At 41.2% G+C, this 22,377-nt stretch overlaps 1 protein-coding gene across 1 annotated transcript in view; it reads right to left on the bottom strand.

The window, feature by feature from the left end:
- Positions 1-22,377, bottom strand: part of shank3a (SH3 and multiple ankyrin repeat domains 3a) — a 302,959-nt gene that overhangs the window by 234,715 nt on the left and 45,867 nt on the right. Inside the window, exon 2 of the mRNA XM_070443122.1 lies at positions 4,959-5,162. Within this exon, the coding sequence (XP_070299223.1) occupies positions 4,959-5,162 (204 nt within the window). The remainder of the gene's footprint in view (positions 1-4,958; positions 5,163-22,377) is intronic.

Here is a 22,377-nt window from a genome sequence, read left to right as displayed (position 1 = left end):
TGGTGCGTGTGTGTGTGGTGGTGGTGAAATCTTCTGTGCCTTTAGGATATACATCTATTGGAGGATAGGTAGTGGAGGCGTCTGACAACCTCGTCCACTTCATAATCTTGTAAATAAAAACAATACAATACAACTGGTAGTTCTTCGCCTACTCATACTGCCACACTATCCGGAGGTGACTCGAGGAGAGGGAGAGCTGCTTGATCATCTGAATGACATCCGATCGAGAATTCGTGTTAATTGAAGAGATGGCAGGGTAAAGATACTACCACTTCATACAAACGTACAGCAGCAGAAACAAGCCAGCACGAGATGCCATTTAATGAAAAGGGCCCTACCACACGCCCATCTAGATACACTCCTACAGAGCATTACAACACACACACACACACACACACACACACACACACACACACACACACACACACACACACACACACACACACACACACACACACACACACACACACAGCCCTGGGCTGTTAGCGAATGTCTAAATGTGCAGACCTCTCATGTGGCACTGAGCCCTATAGTGTCCCTGTGAACTATAGGGTTAAATTAAGCTTTAACTATGACTGCCTGACATACAGTACACACAGGCACATAGCTACTATAGAGATGTTGTTACCACTTATCTCTTATTTTTAGGGCACAATGCCCTTGGAAGCTGGACATTTTTTGGTAGTCCATGGTAGCATGAGGGTTTGAGTTACAAATTGGGAAGGTGTACATTACCCTGGAGGAATTGTACACTTCAAATATCTAATTACTAAGACACAGTAAATCCCTTGGGCTTTCTAAACATCATCATTCTGGCCAATGTGTCCCCTTCTCCGTCGTCTCTCCTCCGTGACCCGGAAACCGATAAGTGGTCGAGGAGAGTGTCAATTCTTTAGCAGTTAAATGGAAGAAGTTCCTCCTCTCCTCAATAACCTCCTTTTGGCGAGGAAGTACAAGTGTATCCTACCCGAGTCCTTAGCGGACAAATGTAGAAATCTGCCACACCCCCTTTGAATCGGCTATTGTAAAAACCATAAACTACTTATCCTTTTATCTATAAAATGTCTTGCACAACTAACTACATTTGTTTTATCACTTCATACATTTATTTGGGGATTCCACCCTGTAAACATAATTTGCCTGATGGCACACGATTGGAGGAGAGTCTAATTTCATACAAGCGCATTTTCGTCTAGTTTCCACTCTCTTCGCCTCCCCTCCTCAACTGACCTCTATCAAAAGGAGTCCAGAGAGGATGGAGGACAGAGGACGCAGGAGTTGAGCAAATCCAATTGAGAAAAGGCTGACTTCAGTCCTATTCTACGTGCATCAAGGATTTACCTGCAGACATTCTGCTACCTGAACATGATGCAACTACCTGCAATAACAACATCATCTACTGTTGCTGCATCCATAACACCTGGAGAAAACAATCAATCTGTATTTAGGGAGAAACAGAGCACTTTGCTGACAAGAAAACTATGACATTTTCAAAGCCCACAGGAAAGGAACATTTTGTATTTAAACAATGTCGGCTGACAATTAATAAATCAAACAATGGATATTATAGAATCATTCAATGCAGAAGGTTGGAGTGCACTCTAGTGAGCTATGTATCTATCAATTTATAGCTCTCCCTCACTCCAGAATTTTGAGAGAGATCTAACGATGTTTACTCTATTGACTGTAAAAACATCACATTGGCTGAGTTTCTATATGATCACAAACCATGATCGACACAGGCTACAAATAACTGCTAGAGATGACAGCTGGGAGCTGCGAACACTGCTGTCAGAGTGTGATTATCGCTGCTGAGTTTCACACATATATTATGCATACATCTTACTCACAGAGCAGACTGGATAATTGAATAATTGACAGGTGACATCAAGCACCTAGTGTTCTCTCAGGGGAGAACAGCAACACAATGAACCAAAGTTAATTGTAAGAATTTCTTTCTATGAATAATGTAAAATGAACAGCTGTACAGAAAGACTCATGTGAAGGCCAAATTACAGAGGAGGAACTTCTTGATGCAGTTAAAGCCATTAAGTTTGGGAAACCTGCAGGGCTGGATGGCATACCTGTTGAGGTATACCAATCCTTTTTTCAACCACTTCTATAATAATGGTAGATTATCAGATACTCAACAAGAAGGTCTGATTTCATTATTACTGAAACAGGACCCCAGTGGTAAATATAAAGATCCACTCCATAAACAAACGTGAGGCCCCTTACAGTGTTGTGATGCAAAAAAAATTTGCAAAATGCATCGCGCATAGAATTTAAATGGTGTTGTCAGATATTATTCATCCAAGTTCTAGAAATATCTCAAGGATGAACCAGAGCTCAATTTCGAGTCTCATAGCAAAAGGTCTGAATACTTAAGTAAATATGGTATTTATGTTTTTATTTTTAATACATTTGCTAAAATGTCTAGAAACCTGTTTTTGCTTTGTCATTGCTTTGTCAGTATTGCGTGGAGATTACTGAGATTTTTATTTTATTTAATCAATTTTAGAATAAGGTTGTTATGTAACAAAATGTCAAAAAAGTCAAGGGGTCTATATACTTTCCAAAGGCACTGTATCTTATACAATGGGTTAAAGTTATGTATAGTAACCCTAGGTGTAAAACAGTAAATAATGGCTTCTTCTCAGAAAGTATTAAACTGTCAAGGGGAGTAAAACAAGGTTGTATACTATTGGCATATCTATTTATTATGGCCATCCAAATGTTAGATCAGATCAAACAAATATATCAAGTGGCTCAATACAATACATTTTAATAAAAAGTTAGCAAAAATGGATAAGATCTTGCTACCATGGAAAGGAAAATACCTTTCTATTTGTGAAAAATCACCCTGATTAACTCTTTAGTCATATCCCAGTTTACCTATTTGCTTATGGCCTTACCTACCGACTTGTTTTTAAAATTATATTAGCAAGAAATAATCAATTTTATTTGGAACAGTAAACCAGAATAAATTAAACAGGCCTATTTATATAATGAATATTAATTCAGAGGGCAGAAATGATTAAGTATTAAAGCATTAGACCTCTTACTAAAGGTTTAGAAAAGTTATACTTAAATCTGAACTGATTTTCTAGCAGATTAGTAAGAATTTCTCACCCCACATTCAAGAATGGCCTTTTTAGCTTTATTCAGATTACAACCTCTCATTTACAGTTATTTGAAAATTAAATCATCTTAAAAATATCGTTATTTAAAAAAAAAATGGTTTCAACTTCAGTTTAATCCACCAGAAAACAAATATTATGGTTAAACTCAAATATACTAATTGATGAAAAAAAAACATGATGCAAAAAATAAAAAATAAAAAGACGTATAATCTTTGTAAATTATATCATAAATAGGACTGGTGGAGTTATGTCATACATGTAGCGAACAAAAATATATGGAAATGTCTGCTCTACCCAAAATTACAACCAACTAATTGCAGCATTACCGCAAAAATGGAAGAGGAAAGTGGAAGGGGGAGAAAGTAAGGAACTTGTCTGTCTGCCCTGCATTAAAGACCAAAATTGGTTAAAGAAAATTGTGATGAATAAAAACGTATACCAGTTTAATTTAAGGACCAAAAAATTGACAGCTGTGCCATATAGAATAATTGGGAAGAGATTTTCGGTGTACCGATTCCATGGCGCATGGTAACAACTGATAAACATAACGACGCCGGATTCAAAACTTTTTCAATTTAAATTATTATACAAAATTCTTGCAACCAATAGAATGTTATTTATATGGGGTTACAACCATCCCATCTCTATAGATTTTGCTGCAAAGAGACAGAATCACTTGATCATTTGTTTTGGTACTGTCCATATGTAGCTTGTTTTTGGTCACAGGTTCAAGAAGGGCTGAAGAATTGTAACATTTACCTGCAGCTAACTCTGCAAATAGCACTGCTGGGTGATTTGAAAAGGCATAATCAATCGATCAATGATATAGTAATACTCTTAGAAAATGTTTGTATCTTTAATTTACAATCTGGTGAACCTATGAGAATGGAAAGTTTCAGAACTTTTGTGAAACTTCACAGCACAGTTGAAAAATATATGGCAAATAGAATGAAACTGAATGGTCTTCAGAGATATGTGAAAGGGGTTGAGGGTAGCTGAAGGATGGGACTAAAAACAAACAAAAGATACATATTGTAAATTATACTATGTCTGTAAAATGTATATAGTATGTGTAAGCTGGAAGTAGAAGCCTAAGTGTTGTTGTCCATTAGTTTACTCCAGTTAGGGGAGGGGTGGTAGGGTTAGGGGAAACAAAACAATATATGGGGGATTGGAAATTATGCAGACAATTACATTGATGGAAGCCACAATCTATCTGCAATATTAAAGCTGATGAACCCAATAAACTAGAACAACAAAACAACACCATGACAGCAACAGGACAGAGAACACACACTCACATACAACACATATTAATGCACCTTAACACACTCACATACAACACATATTAATACACCTTAACACACTCACATACAACACATTTTAATGCACCTTAAAACACACTCACCATACAAACACATATTAACTACACCTTAACACACTTCACATACTAACACATATTAATACACCTGTAACAACACTACGAAACACACATATTAATACACCTTAGACACACTCACATCCAACAACACATATAATACACCTATAACACAAACTTCCCATACAACACAATATTAATACACCTAACACACTCACATACAACACATATTAATACAACCTAACACAGCTGCACATACAACACATATTAATACACTTAACACCACTCACATTACACCCCACATATTAATACACCTTAACACACTCACATACAACACATATTAATACACCTTAACACACTCACATACAACACATATTAATACACCTTAACACACACATAGAAACATAGGATGTTAATGAGAGAGGGTGCAGGCCTACCTCCAGGTATGGTACAGGTGTAACAGAAGGCAGTGGGTATTCCTTCAGCTGCCTCTCTTCATCCAGGAACTTGCCAGCCTTTCCATTGTGAGCTGGCTGGAAGAGGCCGTAGTTCAGCACGTCCTTCAGGCTGTGGTTCAGAGTACACAGGATATGCTGCTTAGATAACCAGATAGGAGCGTCCACATCGAACTTCATACATTTCTGAAGGGAGAGAGGAGAGAGCAGGGGACAGTTATGAGTGGTTAATAATACAGTGTGTGAATACCTAAACAAATGAAAACACAATCCCAGTGCAACCCTTACACCCCCTTACAGACAGTACAGAGAGAGATAAAGGGAGAGAGGAAGGAGAGAGAGATCATGCACATACATATATAATGAACTAAATAATTCACACAGTTATCAAATCATTGATCAATTATTTCCTGCCATAGAGAACACTCAAAAGGGTGGTGCTAGAAACCCTTGACCAGATAAGAGCTTGCAGCACCAGACTCAGGAAGTCAGATTAAACGCTGGCATAGGCTCTCCCATCTCAGGCCCCTAGCATACCTGAACATTTAAATGATACATCATGATGCATGCTCTCAATGTTACCCGGAGGTATTGAGGTTAAGTGTCTGGCTCAGGAGCAGGACTGAAGCCAGCTGTGCAATACAGTATTCAGGATATGGCCATCAGTGACCATCTGATCAGCAGTCCATCTATTCATGCACATTGTATAGGGTTTATTCCTAATCATACTATAACATTAAAACCGTACATGTTATATACTGTATATAACGTAAAACCTGTTAAGGAACACCTACAGTGTTGGTAAAACACTTCCTTCTAAGTACCACATTGTGGAGCACTGAGCTCTACAGAAAACACAGAAAGAATTCAGAGAGAAGGGAGAGAACGGAGAGAGAAGAGAGGGAGTGAGAGAGCCAACACTGTTTTCAAGAGGTGGACACACCCCACCAGCGGTAAATCAATCCAATACATCACTGGAACATCAGTACACAAGCATCCAACCACAGTACATCTGTTACCTCCCATCAGTGCACCACAACCACAGTACATCTGTTACCTCCCATCAGTACACCACAACCACAGTACATCTGTTACCTCCATATGTACACCACAACACAGTACATCTGTTACCTCCCATCAGTACACCACAACCACAGTACATCTGTACCTTCCATTCAGTGCACCACAACCACAAGTACATATGTTACTCCCATCAGTACACCACAACCACAGTACAGTCTGTTACCTCCATCAGTACACCACAAACCCAGTACATCTGTTACCTTCCATCACGGCACCACAACCACAGTACATCTGTTACCTTCCATCAGCGGCACCACAAGCACAGTACATATGTTACCTCCCATCAGTACACCACAACCACAGTACATCTGTTACCTCCCATCAGTACACCACAACCACAGTACATCTGTTACCTTCATCAGGTACACCACAACCACAGTACATCTGTTACCTCCCATCAGTACACCACAACCACAGTACATATGTTACCTTCCATCAGTCACCACAACCACAGTAACATCTGTTACCTCCCATCAGTACACCACAACCACAGTACATCTGTTACCTTCCATCAGTACACCACAACACAGTACATCTGTTACCTCCATCAGTACAACCACAACCACAGTACTATCGTTACCTCCCATCAGTACACCACAACCACAGTACATCTGTACCTTCCATCAGTACACCACAACCACAGTACATCTGATTACCTCCCATCAGTACACCACAGCCACAGTACATCTGTTACCTCCCATAGTGCACCACCAACCACCAGACATCTGTTACCTCCATCAGTGCACCACAACCACATACATATGTACCTTCCATTAGTACACCACAACCAACAGTACATCTGTTACCTTCCATCAGTACACCACAACCACAGTACATCGTTACCTCCCATCAGATACACCACAACCACAGAACATCTGTTACCTTCCATCCATACACCACAACCACAGTACGATCTTTACCCCCCATCTGACAGCCACAGCCACAGTACATCTGTTACCTCCATCAGTACACCACAACCACAGTACATCTGTTACCTAGATTCCATCAGTACACCACAACCACAGTACTACAATCTGTTTACCTCCCATTAGTATACCACAACCACAGTAACATATTTACCTTCCATCAGTACTCCACAACCACATACATCTTTACCTCCCATCAGTACACCACAACCACAGTACTACATCTGTTACCTCCCATTATACACCACAACCCAGTACATATTTACCTTCCATCAGTACCACAAACCACATGTACATCTGTTACCTTCATCAGTGCACCACAACCACAGTACATCTGTACCTCCCATCAGTACACCACAACCACAGTACATATGTTACCTCCCATCAGTACACACAACCACAGTACAATCTGTTACCTTCCATCAGTGCACCACAAACCACAGTACATCTGTTACCTCCCATAGTACACCACAACCACAGTACATATTGTTACCCCCCACAGTGCACCACACCACAGTACATCTGTTACCTGTCCATCATACACCACAACCACAGTACATATGTTACCTTGCCCATCAGTGCACCACAACCACAGTACATCGGTTACGCTTCCATCAGTACACCACAACCACAGTACATATGTTACCTCCCATTAGTACACCACAACCACAGTACACATGTTACTTCCCCATCAGTACACCAAAACCACCAGTACATCTGTTACCTCCCATTAGTACACCACAACCACAGTACATCTGTTACCTCCCATCCAGTACACCCACAACCACAGTACATCTGTTACCTCCCACATAGTACACCACAACCACAGACATCGTGTACCTCCATCAGTGCACCACAACACAGTACATCTGTTACCTTCCATCAGTACACCACAACCACAGTACATCTGTTACCTTCCATTCAGTACACCACAACCACCAGTACATCTTACCTCGCATCAGTACACCACAACCACAGTACATCTGTTACCTCCCGTCAGTACACCACATACCACAAGCTACATCTGTTACCTCCAATAGGTCACCACAACCAAGTACATATGTACTCCCAGTTTACACCACAACCACAGGTACATCTGTTACCTTCCATCAGTACACCACAACACAGTACATCTGTTACCTCCCATTAGTACACCACAACCACAGTACATCTGTTACCTCCCATTAGTACACCACAACCACAGTACATCTGTTACCTCCATCAGTGCACCACAACCACAGTACATCTGTTACCTTCCCATCTAGCGGCACCACAACCACAGTACATCTGTTACCTCCACCTAGTACACCACAACCACAGTACATCTGTTACCTCCCATTAGTACACCACAACCACAGTACATCTTGTTACCTTCCAGATTAGTACACCACAACCAAGTTACATCTGTTACGCTTCCATTAGTACACCACAACCACAGTACATCTGTTACCTCCCATTAGTACACCACAACCACAGTACATCTGTTACCTCCCATTAGTACACCACAACCACAGCCCCATGTCAATACATAAACATAGAACAAAGCCAGCACAGCTCCGTGTGTACAGTGATAACATCACCATCATATTACCAACACCTCAACTATAAGACACCAGTATCAAAACCACATAGCAGCAGCATCACCCTCCTCCCACTGTCTCTACTCTGTCTTTCACTGTACAATTAAACAACGTACGCACGCACGTGCACGCGCACGCACACACGCACACACACACACACACACAGACAGAGAGACACACAGAGAGAGAGACTGTTCTTATCACAAACACTGTCATTCCCTCTTCAGGGACTCCTCTTCTGCTATTTCCTTGCTCAGAGAAAATTGTTTTTCTCCAAACCCTACAAAACTGACATCAAATAGAGCTTTGAAACCAGCTCCCTCTTACCTTTGAGAAAGACTGTAGTTTACTTTATTTTACAGGACACAGGGAGAGAAAACATTGACGGAAGATAGGCAACCAGAGAACCGAGAGAGAGAGAGGGAGAGATTAAGAGAAATGAGGCCGTCATGGAGGTTGCTGGGGTTGTTTTCAACACACTGTTGAGACAGGTGCACACACACACACATATCATCCATGCACTCCTATAATCATCCAAGACAAATGTCCCTAGCTTGAGTGCCAGTCTCTGTGCCACATAAATCCAGATAGCTGATTTTCTGAAAGAGCTGCAAAATCTGGATCCCTACAAATCAGCTGGGCTAGACAATCTGGACCCTCTCGTTCTAAAATTATCAGCCGAAATTGTTGAAACCCTTATTACTAGCCTGTTCAACATCGCTTTTGTATCGTCTGAGATCCCTAAAGATTGGAAAGCTGCCGCGGTCATCCCCCTCTTCAAAGGGGGAGACACTGTAGACCCAAACTGTTACAGAACTATATCCATCCTGCCCTGCCTTTCTAAAGTCTTCGAAGGCCAAGTTAACAAACAGATCACCGACCATTTTGAATCCCACCGTAACTTCTCCACTATGCAATCTGGTTTCCGAGCTGGTCATGGGTGCATCTTAGTCACGCTCAAGGTCCTACACGATATCATAAACGCCATAGATAAAAGACAGTACTGTGCAGCTGTTTTAATCAACCTGGCCAACGCTTTCGACTCTGTCAATCATCGCATTCTTAACGGCAGACTCAATAGCCTTGGTTTCTCAAATAACTGCCTCGCCTGGTTCACCAACTACTTCTCAGATAGAGTTCAGTGTGTCAAATCGGAGGGCCTGTTGTCCGGACCTCTGGCAGTCTCTATGGGGGTGCCACAGGGTTCAATTCTCGGGCCCACTCTTTTCTCTGTATATATCAATGATATCGCTCTTGCTGCGGTGATTCTCTGATCCACCTCTATGCAGACGACACCATTCTGTATACATCTGGCCTTTCCTTGGACACTGTGTTAACAAACCACCAAATGAGTTTCAATGTCATACAACACTCCTTCCGTGGCCTCCAACTGCTCTTAAATGCTAGTAAAACTAAATGCATGCTCTTCAACCTATCACTGCCCGCGCCCACCCTCCCGCCTAGCATCACTACTCTGGATGGTTCTGACTTAGAATATGTGGACAACTATAAATACCTAGGTGTCTGGTGAGACTGTACACTCTCCTTCCAGACTCACATTAAGCATCTCCAATCCAAAATGAAATCTAGAATTGGCTTCCTATTTCACAACAAAGCCTCCTTCACTCATTTCTGCCAAACATACCTTCGTGAAACTGACTAGCCTACCGATCCTTGACTTCAGCGATGTCATTTACAAAATAGCTTCCAAGACTCTACTCAGCAAATTGGTTGTAGTCTATCACAATGCCATCTGTTTTGTCACCAAAGCCCTATATACCAAAGCCAACATCTCCTTTGGCTGCCTTTTCATCCAGTTCTCTGCTGCCAATGACTGGAACGAATTGCAAAAATCATTGAAGCTGAAGACTTATATCTCCCTCACTAACTTTAGGCATTAGCTGTCAGAGCAGCTTATCGATCACTGTACCTGTACACAGCCCATCTGTAAATAGCACACCCAACTACCTCATCCCCATATTGTTATTCTTTTTTGTTGTTGCTCTTTTGCACCCCAGTATCTCTACTTGCCCATCATCATCTGCACATCTATCACTTCAGTGTTAATGCTAAATTGTAATTATTTCGCCACTATGGCCTATTTATTGCCTTACCTCCCTAACCTTACTACATTTGCACATACTGTACATAGATTTTTCTATTGTGTTTTTGACTGTACGTTTGTTTATCCCATGTGTAACTCTGTGTTGTTTGTGTCGCACTGCTTTGCTTTATCTTGGCCAGGTCGCAGTTGCAAGTGAGAATTTGTTCTCAACTGGCCTACCTGGTTAAATAACGGTGAAATAAATAAAATAAAAATTTGGTATGACAATTCCACAGGGAGTTGGCCAGAGAGCAGAAACAGACTGGCACCCAGGCAAAGAAATGCCCTCTCGGGGACAATAAAGTATATCCTAGGTGCGCACGCACGCACGCACGCACGCACACACACACACAAACACACACACACACACACACACACACACCCACACACCACACACACAACCACACACACACACACACACAACACACAACACACACACAATCACACACACACACACACACACAGTACCAGTCAAAAGTCTGGACACACCTACTCATTCATGTGTTTTTCATTATTTTTACTATTTTATACATTGTAGAATAATAGTGAAGACATCAAAACTATAAAATAACACACATGGAATCATGTAGTAACCAAAAAAGTGTTAAAGAAATATAAAATATATTTTATGTTTGAGATTCTTCAAAGTAGCCACCCTTTGCCTTGATAGCTTTGCACACTCTTGGAATTCTCTCAACCATCTTCACCTGGAATGTGTTACCACTAACACAGAAGCAGAGACTGAGTGTGAGCCACCAGCAGATAGAGATACACCATGCCTGTCATAAAGAAGTTTAGGGAGCATTGGAGTTTCCTGAGAACAGGTTCTCTCTCCGCATCACCAACTTGACCAAAGAGGACCTGGGTTCTTACTTTGTGTGCTTAATAATGGAGGGAGAGCATTGTTTGCCGCTCATTCTATATTTGTGGATTCTTACACAGATTTTCCTCGCTCAGTGGGAGAGGAAGCTGCGGGACCACTTCCGCATCAACTTCACACTCCACTGATGACCTGTGCTCTGCTGGGGATGGTCTGTGTTGTAATCACTGTGAACCTGAAGACCAAGAGAAGAGACCAGGCTTTCCTGAAGACCAAGAGGATTGCAGCCAAGGTGCAGGGGCAGCAGAGCGGAAGTAGAGAGAAAATGAGGAAGAGAGGAGAATGAAGGAGAGAGAAGAGTGAAGGTGATCTTGGGACAAGTTTAGGAGAAAGATATGTCAGATTTTTGATAAGACAAATTCACATTAATGTTTGTAACCAATACTATACACTATCTGTCAATGGGTATTCTGCACATATTCCACCAATGACATTGTATTACACTTTTTAAACTAATGATTCAATGTACAATAGTTCTAAATCCCTTCTCCAGAGCTCTGAAAGGAAACGTGAAGTAAACTGCAAATGAAATAGTGGAAATGGTTGAGTGTTTAAGTTAGGGTTCTTTTCATGGTAAAACATTTCAAGTATTTTTCCCTGCTACTGCTTCCTCACATAAAGAAAGCAACCTTTGAAAGATGATTTGATATTTGATATTATAGAACAGAGAACACATACTCTTTTAGCTAATTCACTTCAGACCCATACACTGTATTCACTTTAGTAAAGTTGCATTTTCAGTAAACTTACCAATGATGCTGATTGCTGTGATAAGGCTCTGCTATAGCATCTTACCCTGAAAACTATACAACCTAACATATTCTTCAATTAAACTTGGCTGTAGGGCCTAGTTGATTCAAACAGTTTTTTTATAGCCTATTTTGTCAAATGCCATTGTCCACAGCTGCATTTAGTCTGCGTAAAATTCCACAATTGTTTACTGCTCCAGCTATGGAATACTTCCTGACAAATCAAACTGACTTCTTCCACTGCTCTATGTTAGCTACATACAGTATTTCAGTCTGAGACTGCCAAGTTGTTTGTGGTGATGTCAAATGGAGGGGTGTCGTACAAAACAAAATCATCTCTAAACAGACTATCAAAGCCAATGATGTTCTTTCAAAATGCTTCTTCACCCACATGTGTTTTGGCTCTGGCCCAACCCATCGTTTTTTGGGACCAATCAGAATGGTTAGAATGTGTTTGCGCTTTAGAATTTTCGGGGAGGTCCAGATTCATTGCGGAGAAGAAACTAACATCCATGAGCGTGACGTATCGTTTGGCTTGAGCAAGGAGTATTCTAAGACCTGATTCAGCTAATCAAGGTCTTGAGGATCCTTCCTAGAGCTGGGGTAAAATCCTGCAGATGGGTATCTATCTCCCCAGGAGGGGGAAAACACAAACCTCTCTATGGATGCTGTGACCAAGTTATGGTCCAAAAATATGGCAGAGCTATCAATAAAAACCGATAAGTAGAGTCAAGAGGCTCCCCACTGTCTGGTGTGAAACACCATAGCATTCTCAGTGCCATTGTTGTCTACACTGAGGCTGGACAGACCTTCAGCGCCCTTTCTTCTCTTACAGTTTCATTTTCATCCAAATAGATTTTCCCTCTCTCCTTTCTGTTTCCTCCCTTCTTCATATCCAGTAAAGTCTGCCTTCTCTGTCCACTGTTTTGTGCAGCTAACACTCCTCTCTCGCTCCTCTCCATCCTTACACTCTCTCCCTCTTCTCCCATCTGCTAACCCTCTTTCCCTCCTCTTGCATTATCCTCTTTTCTCCCCCTCCCTCCAGCCACCCCTTTTGCCTCCTCTCTCTCCCTAAAGAATATCTCCCTCCTCCCTTTCTTCCTCTATGAACTGCAGTGCAGGGTCAGCCTGACAAGATAGAATAGAGAGAGAGAAAGAAAGAAAGAGAGGGGGGGTAGAGAAGAAAGTACATGATAACATGTAAACAAGTATGAATATGCATGGAAGAGAAAGAAAGAAAAAGAGGCCCGGTCCCCTGAGAGAGAAAAGGAGCGGGAGGTGAATGAAAAAGAGACAGATAGTTACTACCATCCTTACTCAGCACTTTCTTCACTTACAGCAGCGATTAGTCGGTGAGATGACAGTAGAGAACAGAAGAGGACATACAGTACCTTCAGAAAGAATTGACACCCCTTTACTTTTTCCACATTTTGTTGTGTTACAAAGTGGGAATAAAATGGATTACAATGTTTTGGTCCACGATCTACACAAACTGCTCTAATGTCAAAGTGGAAGAAAAATTCTAGCATTTGTAAAAAAAGGAATGAAAAATAGAACACTAATGTATCTTGATTAGACAAAAATTAATCCCCCTGAGTCAATACGTTAGAATCTTTGGAAGCGATTACAGCTTTGAGTCTTTCTGGGTAAGTCTCTAAGAGCTTTGCAAACCTGGATTGTACAATATTTGCACATTATGCTTAAAAAATACTTCAAGGTCTGTCAAGTTGGTTGTTGATCATTGCTAGACATCCATTTTCAGGTCTTGCCATCAATTTTCAAGACGATTTAAGTCAATACTGTAACTAGGCCACTCAGGAACATTCAACGTTGTCATGGTAAGCAACTCCAGTGTATATTTGGCCTAGTGTTTTAGGTTATTGTACTGCTGAAAGGTGAATTTGTCTACTCTGTCTGTTGGAAAGTAGACTGAATAAAGTTTTCCTCTAGGATTTTGCCTGTGCTTAGCTCTATTTTATTTATTTTATCCTAAAGAAAACTCCATAGTTGCTGCCGATGACAAGCATACCCATAACATGATGCAGTTACCACCATGCTTGAAAATATGAGGAGTGGTACTCAGTGATGTGATGTGTTTGCCCCAAACATAACGCTTTGTATTAAGGACATATTTTTTTTAGCAGTTTTACTTTAGTGCCTTATTGCAAACAGGATGCATACTTTGGAATATTTTTTTTCTGTACATGCTTCCTTCTTTTTACAAGTAGGTTCGTATTGTGCAGTAAGTACAATGTTGTTGAGCCATCCTCAGTTTTCTCCTATCACAGCAATTAAACTCCCTAACTACCAATAGGTGGTGTTCTTTGCAAGGCATTGGAAAACCTCCCTGCTCTTTGTGGTAGAATCTGTGTTTGAAATTCATTGCTCGACTGAGGGACCTGAAAGATACAGTACATTCTGAAACTATTCAGAGCCCTTGACCTTTTCCACATTTTGTTGCGTTACAGCCTTTTTCTAAATTGGATTAAATAAAAAGAATCCTCATCAACCTACACACAGCACCCCATAATAGAAAGAGAATACACATTTGTTTTGTGCAAATGTATTAAAAATAAAAACAGAAATACCCTATTTACATAAGTATTCAGACCCTTTGCTATGAGACTCTAAATTGAGCTCAGGTGCATCCTGTTTCCATTGATCGACCTTGAGATGTTTCTACAACTTGATTGGAGTTCACCTGTGGTAAATTCAAATGATTGGACATGATTTGGAAAGGAACACACCTGTCTACACAAGGTCCCACAGTTGACAGTGCATGTCAGAGCAAAAACAAAGCCATGAGGTAAAACCAAGCCATGAGTGGTGGCAGCATCATGCTGTGGGGATGTTTTTCAGCGGCATGGACCGGGAGACTAATCAGGATCGAGGGAAAGATGAACGGAGCAAAGTACAGAGAGATCCTTGATGAAAACCTGCTCCAGAGCGCTCAGAACCTCAGACTGAGGCAAAGGTTCACCTTTTAACAGGACAACAACCCTAAGCACACAGCCAAGACAACGCAGGAGTGGCTCTGAATGTCTCTGAATGCCCTTGAGTGGCCCAGCCAGCGACGCTCCCCATCCAACCTGACAGAGCTTGAGAGGATCTGCAGAGAAAAATGGGAGGAACTCCCCAAATAGAGGCGTGCCAAGCTTGTAGTGTCATACCCAAGAAGACTCGAGGCTTTAATCGCTGCCAAGGCTGCTTCAACAAAATACTGAGTAAAGGATCTGATCTGAATCTGAATTCAAATAAATTCATCTCACTAAGACTTTCAGTGTTTTATTTTTAATACATTTGCAAACATTTCTAAAAACCTGCTTTTGCTTTGTCATTATGGGGTATTGTGTATCGATTGAGAGAGATTATACGCAATGATACCAAGAAACTGTCCAAAGGTCCTTTGAAAGCTTCTTATGAGTGAGCCATGCTGTGGACATTATAAAACGGAGACAATTGGATGAGCTTATCTCAGTGGACATATATGGGCCAGRCCCTACCCCAGAATTTTTTACACAGGGCATGACAGAGAGAGGTGATGGAGGAAATACAGTGGTTGCTCCACTAAAGGTTTTGTGATTACAGTGAGGGAAAAAAGTATTTGATCCCCTGCTGATTTTGTACGTTTGCCCACTGACAAAGAAATGATCAGTCTATAATTTTAATGGTAGGTTTATTTGAACAGTGAGAGACAGAATATCAACAAAAAAATCCAGAAAAACGCATGTCAAAAATGTTATGAATTGATTTGCATTTTAATGAGGGAAATAAATATTTGACCCCTCTGCAAAACATGACTTAGTACTTGGTGGAAAAACCCTTGTTGGCAATCACAGAGGTCAGACGTTTCTTGTAGTTGGCCACCAGGTTTGCACACATCTCAGGAGGGATTTTGTCCCACTCCTCTTTGCAGATCTTCTTCAAGTCATTAAGGTTTCGAGGTTGACGTTTGGCAACTCGAACCTTCAGCTCCCTCCACAGATTTTCTATGGGATTAAGGTCTGGAGACTGGCTAGGCCACTCCAGGACCTTAATGTGCTTCTTCTTGAGCCACTCCTTTGTTGCCWTGGCCGTGTGTTTTTGGGTCATTGTCATGCTGGAATAACCATCCACGACCCATTTTCAATACCCTGGCTGAGGGAAGGAGGTTTTCACCCAAGATTTGACGGTACATGGCCCCGTCCATCGTCCCTTTGATGCGGTGAAGTTGTCCTGTCCCCTTAGCAGAAAAACACCCCCAAAGCATAATGTTTCCACCTCCATGTTTGACGGTGGGGATGGTGTTCTTGGGGTCATAGGCAGCATTCCTCCTCCTCCAAACACGGCAAGTTGAGTTGATGCCAAAGAACTCMATTTTGGTCTCATCTGACCACAACACGTTCACCCAGTTGTCCTCTGAATCATTCAGATGTTCATTGGCAAACTTCAGACGGGCATGTATATGTGCTTTCTTGAGCAGGGGGACCTTGCGGGCGCTGCAGGATTTCAGTCCTTCACGGCGTAGTGTGTTACCAATTGTTTTCTTGATGACTATGGTCCCAGCTGCCTTGAGATCATTGACAAGATCCTCCTGTGTAGTTCTGGGCTGATTCCTCACCGTTCTCATGATCATTGCAACTCCACGAGGTGAGATCTTGCATGGAGCCCCAGGCTGAGGGAGATTGACAGTTCTTTTGTGTTTCTTCCATTTGCGAATAATCGCAGAAACTGTTGTCACCTTCTCACCAAGCTGCTTGGCGATGGTCTTGTAGCCCATTCCAGCCTTGTGTAGGTCTACAATCTTGTCCCTGACATCCTTGGAGAGCTCTTTGGTCTTGGCCATGGTGGAGAGTTTGGAATCTGATTGATTGATTGCTTCTGTAGACAGGTATCTTTTATACAGGTAAGAAACTGACTCCCTTTAAGAGTGTGCTCCTAATCTCAGCTCGTTACCTGTATGAAAGACACCTGGGAGCCAGAAATCTTTCTGATTGAGAGGGGGTCAAATACTTATTTCCCTCATTAAAATGCAAATCAATTTATAACATTTTTGACATGCGTTTTTCTGGATATTTTTGTTGTTATTCTGTCTCTCACTGTTCAAATAAACCTACCATTAAAATTATAGACTGATCATTTCTTTGTCAGTGGGCAAACGTACAAAATCAGCAGGGGATCAAATACTTTTTTCCCTCACTGTATGCTGCAGGATTTAGAGGTCATTTGTGGTTTAGTACGGTGCCCTGCGTCACCACTTCATTGCTCCAGACCAGCGCAAGGGGGAGTTAGAGCACGGATTATGCTTTTGGGTCCTACTGTGTCTCTAACTGACAATGAATGGGTGACATAAACCTAAATAGAAACTGATAATTGTGCACGACTTCAGTATTACTTACTAAAACTGTTGTTACACTAAGGTTTTTATAATTTTATTTTGTTAAAATTATTTTGCTCTTACTGTAGTACTGTAGCCCTCTCCTGACCAGGGAAGAAATGAGAAGAGGTGATGGGGTAGAGAGAAGAGAGGATATACTGTCTGTTTCTCCCTAGACAACCCACAGTCAAGACAGATGACATATACACCAATTAACAGCTCTGGCTGCCAGACTAGAGATGACTAAAGGTGAGAAATACATTTAGTATGAGTACCTCTCCTGGCTCAAAATAAAATATATTTTCTAACAACTAAGAAACTTGATTTAGCTCTACCAGCATATTGGAATCAATGGAATAGTCACAAAAAATGCTTTTGTAAAGAGTTTATAGACTTGAAAACCACAGCACATCCTGAAAGGTTGTCTTGTCACCAGAGCAACCGAGCATAGCGGAAAATAACATTGTTATATTCAAAAGGACATCAATGGCACTATACACAGCTAATCCTTCGCTTAACCTTAACATTTTAACATAACTCCTAACCTTAACCTTAATCCTAAATCCCTAACCCCTAGCCTAGCTAATGTTAGCCAGCTTGCTAACGTTAGCATTAACTCCTAGCCACCTAGTTAATGTTAGCCACAACAAATTGAAATTCGGAACATACGTTTTTCAAATTTGTAAGATATTGTACATTTTCCAGATTCGTAATTTATTGTAGATTTTGCAAATTCGTAACATATCATAAGAAATGGATGATGGACAACCATAAATTAATACATACCATATAAAATGTAAGATATACAGTACCAGTCAAACGTTTGGACACACCTACTCATTCAAGGGTGTTTCTTTATTTTTACTATTTTCTACATTGTATAATAATAGTGAAGACAGCAAAACAATGAAATAACACATATGGAATTATGTGGTATCCAAAAAAGGGTTAAACAAATCTAAATATATTTTATATTCTTCAAAGTAGCCACCCTTTGCCTTGATGACAGCTTTGTACACTCTTGGCATTCTCTCAACCAGCTTTACCTGGAATGCTTTTCCAACAGTCTTGAAGGAGTTCCTCACTCTGCCGTCCAACTCATCCCAAACCATCTCAATTGGGTTAAGGTCGGGGGATTGTGGAGGTCAGGTCATCTGATACAGCACTCCATCACTCTTTCTGTGTAAGGGTCAGCCTGGAGGTGTGTTGGGTCATTGTCCTGTTGAAAAACAAACGATAGTCCCACTAAGCGCAAACCAGGTGGGATGGCGTATCGCTGCAGAATGCTGTGGTAGCCATGCTGGTTAAGTGTGCCTTGAATTCAAAATAAATCACGTACAGTGTCAGCAGCAAAGCACCCCACACCATCAGACCTTCTCCTTCATGCTTCACGGTGGGAGCCACACATGCGGAGATCATCCGTTCACCTACTCCACGTCTCACAAAGACACGGCGGTTGGAACCAAACATCTCAAATTTGGACTCATCAGACCAAAGTACAGATTTCCAGCGGTCTAATGTCCATTGCTTGCGTTTCTTGGCCCAAGCAAGTCTCTTCTTATTAGTGTCCTTTATTTAGTAGTGGTTTCTTTGCAGCATTTCAACCATGAAGGCCTGATTCACACAGTCTCCTCTGAACAGTTGATGTTGATATGTGTATGTTACTTGAACTCTGAAGCATTTATTTATGCTGCAATTTCTGAGGCTGATAACTCTAATGAACTTATCTTCTGTAGCAGAGGTAACTCTGGGTCTTCCTTTCCTGTGGCGGTCCTCATGAGAGCCAGTTTCATCATAGCCCTTGATGGTTTTTGTGACTTCACTTGAAGAAACTTTCAAAGTTCTTGACATTTTCCGGATTGACTGACCTTCATGTGTTAAAGTAATGGACTGTCGTTTCTCTTTGCTTATTTGAGCTGTTCTTGGTCTTTTACCAAATAGGGCTATCTTCTGTATACCACCCATACCTTGTCACAACACAACTGATTGGCTCAAACGCATTATCCACTTTTGAATGCTGGCGGTGGCTTTCACTCTAGTGGTAGCCATGGAGATGGAGTCTACAACCCACACAAGTGGCTCAGGTAGTTGCAGCTCATTCCAAGGATGGCACATCAATGCGAGCTGTGGCAAGAGATTGCTGTGTCTGTCAGCGTAGGTCCAGAGCATGGAGGCGCTACCAGGACCAGGCCAGTACATCAGGAAGACGTGGAGAGGCGTAGGAGGGCAAACAACCCAGCACAGGACCGCTACCTCCGCTTTGTGCAAGGAGGAGCACTGCCAGACCCTGCAAAATGACCTCCAGCAGGCCACAAATGTGCATGAAAGAGTAAAGCTGAAATAAATCATTCTCTCTACTATTATTCTGACATTTCACATTGTTAAATAAAGTGGTGATCCTAACTGACCTAAGACAGGACATTTTTACAAGGATTAAATTGTCAGGAATTGTGAAAGACACTGAGTTTAAATGTATTTGGCTAATGTGTATGTAAAACTTCCCACAGTTCAAACTGTAGCTAGTGGAATATTTATTAGTTATTGATTGTTATAGCAGTACTGGGTCAAATTCGTATATCAAAATTATTTTAACATTAGAGCTGAGCTATTTCGATTTGCCAGGTACATACAAACAAACCAGTGAAATAGTCCACTAATGCAAACTCCACTGCCATTGTTGTTCTGTTCGATACAAGCTGTTTTATAAAGACATGATGCATGTGAGTAAATGTATCATTCTATAAGGATGTCACTTCCATAGAAAGATAGAGAAGTGTTAGTTCATGGCGAATTCATGGCACAAAAATGACTTATCTACTCTGCATGATGCAGAATACTTTATTATTATTGTGCATGGCTTACTTTGAGTGTGTTGTGTGTTTTGATGCATAACTGATTGTAAGATTTGAGCATTCTTTCCGTGTGTGAAAATTGCATTTCAGCGTCTCTTGTTAAAGCGAGTCTAATGGGACTGATATCATGTTGAATATGACACACTGTGTGTGTGTGTGTGGTAGGTGTGTGTGTGGTGTGTGGTGTTGTGTGTGTGTGGTGTTGTGTGTGTGTGTGATGTGTGTGTGTGTGTGGTGTGTGTGTGTGTGTGTGTAGTGTGGTGTGTGTGGTTGTGTGTACTACTGTGCTGTGTAGCAACCTGGTTTCAGAGCATTTTGTATTATTCTGTACGTAAATCCGAAACACTTGATTTAGTTATACAGAACAGTCAAAAGTTTGGACACACCTAAGCATCATATGGTTTTTCTTTGTTTTTACTATTTCGCAACGACACAACTATTAAAATAATACATATGGAATCATGTAGTAACCCAAAAAAGTTGTTAAAACAATTCTAAATATATTTTTATATTCTTCAAAGTAGCCACCCTTTGCCTTTGACAGTTTTGCACACTCTTGGCATACATCATATATATATATATTATATATATATATATATATATATAATTATATATTATATTTGAGATTCTTCAAAATAGCCCCACTCTTTGCCTTGGATGACAGCTTTTGGCATTCTCGAGCTTCATGGAGGTTGTCACCTGGAATGCATTTCAAGTAAACAGAGGTTGGTGCTTGTTAAGAAGTTCTTTGTGGAATTTCTTTCCTACGTAATGCGTTTGGCCAATATTGTGTTGTGACAGAGGTATGGGTGGTGTACAGAAGATAGCCCTATTTGGGTAAAATGACCAGAACAGCTCAAATAAGCAAAGAGAAACGACAGTCCATTACTTTTACACATGAAGGTCAGTCAATCCGGAAAATGTCAAAACTTTGAAAGTTTCTTCAAAGTGAAGTCACAAAAACCATCAAGGGCTATGATGAGAACTGGCTCTCATGAGGAACGCCACAGAAGGAAAGACCAGGTTACCTCTGGCTACAGAAGATAGTTCATTAGAGTTATCAGCCCTCAGAAATTGCAGCATAAATAAATGCTTCAGAGTCAAGTTAACATACACATATCAACATCAACTGTCCAGGAGACTGTGTGAATCAGGCCTTCATGGTTGAAATGCTGCAAAGAAACCACTACTAATAAAGGACACATAAGAGAGACTTGCTTGGGCAAGAAAACGCAAGCTAATGGATTAGACCGCTGGAAATCTGTACTTTGGTCATGAGTCCAAAATTTGAGATGTTTGGTTCCAACCGCCGGTGTCTTTGTGAGACGTGGAGTAGGTGACGGGATGATCTCGGATGTGTGGCTCCACCGTGAAGCATGAGGAGAAGTCTGATGGTGTGGGTGCTTTGCTGCTGGACACTGTACGTGATTTATTTTGAATTCAAGGCACACTTAACCAGCATGGCTACCACAGCTTCTGCAGCGATACGCCATCCACCTGGTTTGCGCTTAGTGGGGACTATCGTTGTTTTCAACAGGACAATGACCAACACACCTCCAGGCTGACCCTTACACAGAAAGAGTGATTGGAGTGCTGTAATCAGATGCCTGACCTCCACAATCCCCCGACCTTAACCCAATTGAGATGGTTTTGGGATGAGTTGGACGGCAGAGTGAGGAACTCTTCAAACCTGTGAAAAGCATTCCAGGTAAAGCTGGTGTTGAGAGAATGCCAAGAGTGTACAAAGCTGTCATCAAGGCAAAGGGTGGCTACTTTGAAGAATATAAATATATTTAGATATGATTTACTCCATTTTTTGGATACCAATAATTCCATATGTGTTATTTCATTGTTTTGCTGTCTTCACTATT

The sequence above is a fragment of the Salvelinus sp. IW2-2015 genome, linkage group LG4q.1:29 (assembly GCF_002910315.2).
Source record: "Salvelinus sp. IW2-2015 linkage group LG4q.1:29, ASM291031v2, whole genome shotgun sequence".
NCBI lineage: Eukaryota > Metazoa > Chordata > Actinopteri > Salmoniformes > Salmonidae > Salvelinus > Salvelinus sp. IW2-2015.
Note: the sequence above shows the minus strand (reverse complement) of the source record. Positions and strands in the feature narration are given on the sequence as shown.